General features: G+C 34.3%; 1 protein-coding gene across 1 annotated transcript; it reads right to left on the bottom strand.

Annotated features, from left to right (window-relative positions):
* Window positions 1-1,323: 1,323 nt before the first annotated feature.
* On the bottom strand, window positions 1,324-2,496 carry LOC143538322 (uncharacterized). Its single transcript, XM_077031907.1, has 3 exons — window positions 2,385-2,496; window positions 2,238-2,293; window positions 1,324-1,539 (listed from the first exon to the last, which is right to left on the bottom strand). The coding sequence occupies exons 1-3, from the start codon at window positions 2,494-2,496 to the stop codon at window positions 1,324-1,326; spliced, it is 384 nt and encodes a 127-aa protein (XP_076888022.1).
* Window positions 2,497-7,880: the final 5,384 nt, after the last annotated feature.

Raw genomic sequence — 7,880 nt, 5'->3', positions numbered from 1 at the left:
ACCGATTAACCGAAACCGCCATAACGAATCAGTTATGGTTATGGTTATCCATTAACCGACATATCGGTTATGGTTATGGGTTTGGCTCATAACCGCTCCAAATTACCGACCCATACACACCCCTACTTTATGATGTTTATCATTGTTTTGTATTTGCTAAGTTACAACATCGATTTCAACGCTATATTATTATTATTATTAAATAGTAAATTATTCATTTCAAGTTATTAATATTATTATTATTATATGTGCAAATACATAAATGTATGTTCATTTCATTGTTTACATGTGTAATCGTTAATTTGACACGTTAAACCGGGTATGTCTAGATTAATATTTTAACATGTAACATAATAATTATGGCCATCTTAAATTAATTTTTATTCTAAGTATTTTATTTGACATCTTTTATTAAAAGAAAAACATTCTTCTAGTATATTTCAAACACAACTTTCTCTCCTAAGACTTACCTATTAACCTCTTTATAATCACAACTATAAATACCTACTCATTTTCATCCTTTTCTTTTGCTCACTCTTCTTCTTCTCTCTCTAATAATAATTATTCCATATGTTGAAACACGTTATGAGTCAATATCTAGTCGCTAACACGATACATCAATACTAATAAACACGAGACGAATACGTTAAATACTTTTCATTACGTTAATGGTGGAAAAGTTATGTCTAGAGAGAATCTGGCATGGTAACGGTACTTGGATAATTTAGGCTCAGATCTCTCGTATACAATGAATAGGAGCTGCCTATATATAGGCCATCAGCTACCATTCGTGAAGTTAGCCTCATTCGTTATACTGTAGTCACGAATGAGACACCATTCATTATGCCTCCATAAAGAATGGTAATATCTTAATGCATAAGCCATCATTCGTTATATTGCCTAACAAATGAGCCTCCATTCGCTATACATTCTGTAGCGAATGAGGTATTAAATTAACGACTGAGCATCCATTCGTTATATCTTCATAATAAATGGGCTCATAAGTCCTAATCGTTAATCATTAAAATCAAAACTCAGATCATTGTCATCAATACACCATCGATAACAATAAGAAATCAATCAATTAAATTTTGACATCAAGTTTTAATGTCAATTAATCCGATACAATCCGTAAGAGTTTTACTATCAAAACCCTTAACAAATTAGTCCAAAACATAAGTTAAATTATCAACGATAAATGGTTTTTACCTTATGAGAATCAACAATGATGAATTTAAACACTAGAACAGATTTCTGGAAATTTTTTGCAAGGGTTAATTTAGGGAGAGGGAAATTCAATATAAACAGTGAATGGAGAATGATCTACCACCTAGCTTCATCCAGAGTCGAAACAAACAACTTCACATAACGTTTCCCAATCATCAACCTATCTTTGCACATGGCCTGCTTCACCACCTTAGCAGATTCAAATGTAACATACGCCTCACCCGTCACCTTCCCGTCTAGCCTACAATCAATATGCACTTTCTCATCGTTCATGTGTCTTAACAATCTGATTAAATTGGTAAATTCAAGCACCTGTTTGAAGCATTAACATGTAAACGTGTAGTAACACTTTTATTAAAAAAATAATGTATTTAATTAACATATGATTTTTTGTAACACTCACTACATAGTTATTTTATATTCTTAAGACACACATATAAAGAATAGCATGCAATCATACAGGGTCACTGGTCCCGGTTTCTTCAGGTTGATTTAAGTGGTCGAGTTTGATTCTGGTAAAAAATGGTTCAAAACGAAATATGAACTAACACTACATTGGAAGAAAGATGAGTTTTGTTAAGACATGTGAATCGGAACACGACTTGTTAATCTGTTGATAAAACCACATTTCGTATGGGTGAAAAATGGATCAGAATGAAATAGGAACTAACCTCATTTCGGAAGAAAGGCGGGGTTAGTTGAGATACATGAACACAAACTCGACATGCGTATTCACGGGTTGAGCCAAACACGACCCGTTTAACCCGTTGAGCTTTTATTTGATATGCGAATTTATGTTTCATATTTCAGTAGATATTGAAAAAGGAATTTGAAAACTATTTGACGTGTATATATATATATATACACACATACACACATTGACTTTCAAATATATACTTAGATCTTTTTCAGGCCGTGTTCAGATCATTTCAGGTTTCGAGTTTGTGTTAGGTTGGACCAATGGACCCGACAATCCACGAATATGTTTAGGTTCATGCGTCTTAACTAACCTCATTATTCTTCTGAAATGAGGTTAGTTTAAATTTCATTTTGAACCATTTATGACCTGAACCAAACGATAACACTCTTAACTTTAGTCTCAGTATACTCTATATGTTCCTTGTGTTTAACTTTCTTTGACCGAGACCGCAACTGACTTGCACGGTAACCATTATCATAATACCGGAAGACATACCCATACTCAGCCGCAACCGCATTATAATACTCTTGTTTCTTGCACCTGAAAACTTCAACATACACGCGTCCCATATTTTGGCGGTCCTTTTGCACTGAATATCCGCTTGCACGGGTATCAAGAACACGATAAGAGCCTCACCGGAAAAGCTGCCACTTTTGTTGACCAACAACAAGTCAACTATCTCGAGCCCGGTGAACTTCAAGATGTCAACATCTGTGCAATTGAATGGTAGGCCACATAGGCAAACCACCGGAACGTTGTAGGCGGAAATCCACCCGCTAGAAAAAAAGTCCCCAATTTAATATAACCAAACCCGACCCGTAATTTGTTACAACGTGAAATCAGGTTAGAGTATGGACATAACATTTATGTTTTAAGAATTATTCATAATGAATCCTCCAATGCCTTACAGATAGATAGACATAAGTCAAATTCAGGATTAAAAAATCTAGTATCTCCCCTTAATTTCCAATTTTTAATTAACAAATATGAAACCAATTATAAAGACAAAAATCCACCTTGTTTGCAGATAAATTCAACACATATATACGGCTTAATTTAATTCACATAGAAAAAGAATAAAAAGTATTATTCAATAAATTACCTCGATGGATAGAAACGAACCGGAATAATATAATCCGCAGATGCAGACGATGAAAACCCTAGATAGGATTCACACCACCATTAGCGTCATGAGAAGTAGGAATGGTAACAACATATGGTTGCTCAATGGGCAGTGAGTTATGTATCTCCACCTTACGAACCGCTACGACATTCGAATTGGACGAATGAAATGATGTGTAAGATTCAATATTAGAGTGCGATTGATGAAATTAGGATGGGTTATTTGAATTTAGGGGTATTTGAGATGCCAAGACCCGTGTAAAATGCATCTGGGTCAAACCCGTGGATAGTACTCATAACCCGTAAAAATTTAGGGTATGTTTGGCAAGACTAGCTGGTGGCTGTTAGCTGTAAGCTGGAAGCTGAAGGCTGGTAGCTGCTAGCTGTAGCTTTTTAAATTTGTTTAGGTGTTTGGCAGATTAGTAGAAGCTTTTAATAAAACTAGCTGGGTGTCTGCGTGGTGCAGCGGAATGAGCGCACAACCTAACATCAACCGCATAATTAGTGTCGGTACATGATTCACTTGATGACGGTGTATGCATAACCTGAATGTAGACGTGTAATTCATGGAAAGACTGTAAGCGTGTAACTGATGGCGAAAATCAAGAAACAAAGCCGAAATATATAGTAATTTCAAATAAATAATTTTTTAAACCAACCTATTTTTCTGTGAACCCCCTCTGAACATGCATTGTTCTAATATGAAACATGTCTGACATGACCCTTTTCGACTCAAAAACGTACCGACACGAACCGAACTAATTTAACCCTTTTTGTATCGACTCGTTCTGACCCTAATTTGGTCTTACACATGACTCAACTTCATATGACTCGACTCCTAATTCGGTCTTACACATAACTCGTGCTCACCTGACTCAACTTGTTACGATCATAACCGATAATCACGTAGTATGTTAATTTTTTAAAGTTAAAGAAGTATAACAATATCATACTCAAATTAAAGAGAATAAAATGCTCGTTTTTATGATGTAATTTGTTTAAAAAATTATTAATGTTTGAAAAAGTTACGCCCCTTAAAAAAGTCGTGGGGGTAGTTAGTTTTGAATAAGGGTTTAATGTGTAACTATTATATAAATTAACAAAAGTTGATAGAAGTTCAAGTACTAAACTTGTAAATTTAAATGTAAAAGCTTGTAGCTAGCTTTTTCTCAAACGCTACCAATACTAGCGTTCAAATATGGAGCTTTTTCTACCAATCTAAAAGCTTGAAGCTACTTCTACCAAACAAATCTTTTTACTAAACATAAGCTTTTTCTTAAAAACTTAAAGCTTGAAGCTCCTAAAAGCTCTTAAAAGCTCATTGCCAAACATACCCTAATGAGAAGCCATCATTTTAAATGAAGAAATCTGGTGGCACGAGAAGGGCAGAGAGCTTTAAATGTAGACAATTACACACACACACACATGCTAGCTTTTAACCCACGTGTTATGCGAGTTTATTTAGGTTTTTATTTTCATTTATTTTGCAATTTTATTTCCGTAAATTGATTTAATACATACATATATATATATATATATATTAGTTTGTTACTTTAATTATATTTTTTAATGTTTGAATTATTTCAATTGAGATGTAGAGGTTTATAGTTTGGTTGGAAGTGAAGTTTATAATTGGACTATTTGGATTGAGTTGAGTATGTTTATATTTGGAGTTTAAGAGGCTGTTTGGGCTTAATGTTTGTATAGGCTTGTTATTGTGCACTTGTTTTATTCTTACATGGGTTTATAGCTAGGTTGGTGTTTAAGTATAGTTTTTGTGGTTATAGTAGTTTTTGTATGAGCTTGTTAGCATGTAAAGGTTTAATGTTTGTTGCTTTTTTATTTGTAGTTGCATCCTATTACTGTGAGAAATTATAACTCTTTATACTAAATGAAAGTAAAAAATCAGAGCATATAAGTAAACTTGTATATCATGTTCAATTCAACTAAATTACAAAAATTACCATTTGATTTACAATTTCATAGCCTATAGCATGACTATTAAACAAAACTAATACACACTAAATAAGCAGAGAAATGCCACACATTAGCATGTGGATCATCCAAATTTCCAATGCCTGCCGCTATTGTTTAAGGAAGAGAACGGTGTGAAGCATCCAAGATAAATTAGCATGGTGCACTCCAACAAATTTCAAGATTTGTTGCGTAGATTTTGTCTTCAAAACACATAATTAAGCCATATAATCCTCGAAAGCCTTCAACAAAACGCAAAATAACCAAAAAAATTTAACAAAATTTAAGATAATTCTGTTTATTACCTTTTTAGTTGAGAAATTAGGGCTCCAAATCGAAGCCACTGTTGTTTGTCCAAACCCTAAACCCTGAAACATCATTCTCTTTGTCAAATGATTAGAAACAAGTGGAGTACAAACGAATCATTAAATCGGGGTTTTTTAGAACGAACCTCAGCCGGTGTAACTTGAGATAGATATCGAATCCTCCATCCGATTCCTACAAAATTGAATCACTTTTAGGAATCTATTCGCAAAGCAAACGAAATAACAGTAGAGAATGAAATAAAATAGTCAAATTTAGGTAAATAACATGCACATTACCCGTAACCGAATGTGAACAAAGAAAAAATAAATCACATTTCACTCACAAATCATTACCTAGTTTCTTCTACTCTAAAAATACAACATATATTTTTGTTTCTTGTTATAACTTTAAATTTCCTCACCATTCAGTTTATTATAGCATCAAACCTAATACATATCATATCTATTGCTACTACAACTGCAATGTAAACCTAGACACTCTTTCTCTTTGTATGAAAACATGTAAAAATATTTAAAAAAAAATTATACGTTCAGTTTCATGAGTCATGACAAACAACTATGTTGTTGCTATATGGATCTGACAATATGAGCTGCCATATGAAATTAATAAATTATAAATATAAACTACTCAACAGAGGTGAAAACCATAATGCACCTAAATGACAGCACCTTAAATCAAAACTAATTATATTTATGCTAAAGTTAGTGAAATCATAAAGTTATCCTATAAAATTATATAACTAAACATTTAATGGGATGGTGTATTTTAATGTTCTATTAGGAAATGCTTTTGGAAACTTTTTATAGGAAGGCGTTTTTCAATGTTTTATTAGTTAATGCTTTTAATCACATGGAAGATTGGAAGGTATTTTCAAATATCATTGAAATATTAATCTGGGAATATCTATAAAAATTTAACTTTAAGTGAAAATATGTTTAGCTTGGTTAGTTAAACCAAACCCATGAACTACTTTAACTACCATGAACAATTTTATTTGGATTATCGCCACTAAATATAAATCAAAGAGAAACACATTTCAACACCTACCAGTTGTGACTGTTCTGAGTCGCTCTGGACCAGTAGTCCTAGATTTGCACTTAATTCGTCCCATCAACCTCTATGGTCCTAATATTAAAATCAATACTAAATTAGCGAAGACCAGAGTATTACTATCACTCATCCCTGAGACAACTTATAACAATAAATACCATAACTATTACATCTAACCTTTTGCTTTGTTATAGTTGACGCATCTTCTTCATAAATTGATGCACCTTTGTAAGTCTCTGAAGAGGATCTTTCAATGTGATATCACGTAAACCCGTTGTTAAGCGGAATCTAACAATAGATTGATTCAATATTAACACAAACAAACACAATGAACACCCGAGATAGGTTCAAATATACGCTCTATTCAACGTCGGGTGCTTAAGCCCTTTGACAGTGATTACAATGATAACAAACTCTCTTCTCTCACTGTCTAACAACGACCAACCCTAACCACCTAGTTACATCATGTATATATAACATACAATAACCCGAAGCCCAAAACATACAATAAGCCCACCGAATTTGATTTCGGTTTACATTATATAGCCTAAACCCAAAGCCCATATACATTAAGCGTAAACCATTTAGTATAGCCCAACAATCTCCCTCTTGGTTTACCGCTTGATCCTTACTCGTGCTCAAGTACGTCAGCATCAGCTTCCTTGTAAGTGCCCGCCCATAAACCTGTTCATATGATCGAACCCACCATTCAAGTATACTCCTTAGCACCTGGCTCATATAGTGGTTCAGCCATAATCTGAAAGCCGCTAAGGGTCTTGATATCCTTTTCGCCGAACTTCAGTAAATCTCTTGGATCAACAATACGACCTGTCATTTATTAAGCCTTATAATGACAGTAGCCGTCTCACCATCATAGGTCCAAAACTTCATTTCATCAAGAGCACCCTCAAGAAATCTCTTGGTGATCGGAATGGACGTCACTTTATTAGTCAGAGGCCACATCACGTTTAGCATTGTCTTGTCAGTATGAGGATCACGTACACCTTTTGCTTTCTTGAGGAAAGATTCAGCAGTAGGCATGTTGGGAAATCCTCTTTCAACCTGATTACTCAAGTAGTTCCAGAAATTTGCGGCCTTTGGATCATGACTCGGGTTGTTGAAAGGAGCATTTATCAAATCAGTTTAATCAATCTTTGTCCACGAACCGAAGTCCTTTATCTTCTTGTAATATTCTGTGTTACCTGATTTACGCTTGACCCACCACATTTCTTTATCAGTATCATAAACCCATGAAACGACCGATGAGCGATCACCATATTTATCAGAAAAACGTTTCTTGAGCTCTATCACAAATTTCTCCGGATGATCAGAAGACACAACATTCTGCTTGGAGTTCTTTCTTATTAGCATCTTTCTTTTTATCCTTTCCGTTTGTTCAGTGGCCTTTGGTGGAGCGGACAAGTATTTCTCTAGTTGCACAGGCGTATCGATATTTGAAGCAGGGCGCAAATTGAGCCGC

This window comes from Bidens hawaiensis, unplaced genomic scaffold (assembly GCF_021521415.1).
Source record: "Bidens hawaiensis isolate Kalapana, Puna unplaced genomic scaffold, B.hawaiensis_p1.1 tig00011607_1, whole genome shotgun sequence".
Classification (NCBI taxonomy): Eukaryota; Viridiplantae; Streptophyta; class Magnoliopsida; order Asterales; family Asteraceae; genus Bidens; species Bidens hawaiensis.
This window is presented reverse-complemented; position numbering and strand designations above follow the sequence as displayed.

Bases quoted from the DNA above. Each gene is read 5' to 3' on its own strand.
- LOC143538322 (XM_077031907.1), bottom strand. From the start codon at position 2,496: ATGGGACGCGTGTATGTTGAAGTTTTCAGGTGCAAGAAACAAGAGTAT. The intron at 2,294-2,384 runs GTCAGTTGCGGT...CGTTTGGTTCAG, and splicing joins TGATAATGGTTACCGTGCAA to GTCATAAATGGTTCAAAATG. The intron at 1,540-2,237 runs GTTAGTTAAGAC...TGCTTCAAACAG, and splicing joins CATTTCAGAAGAATAATGAG to GTGCTTGAATTTACCAATTT.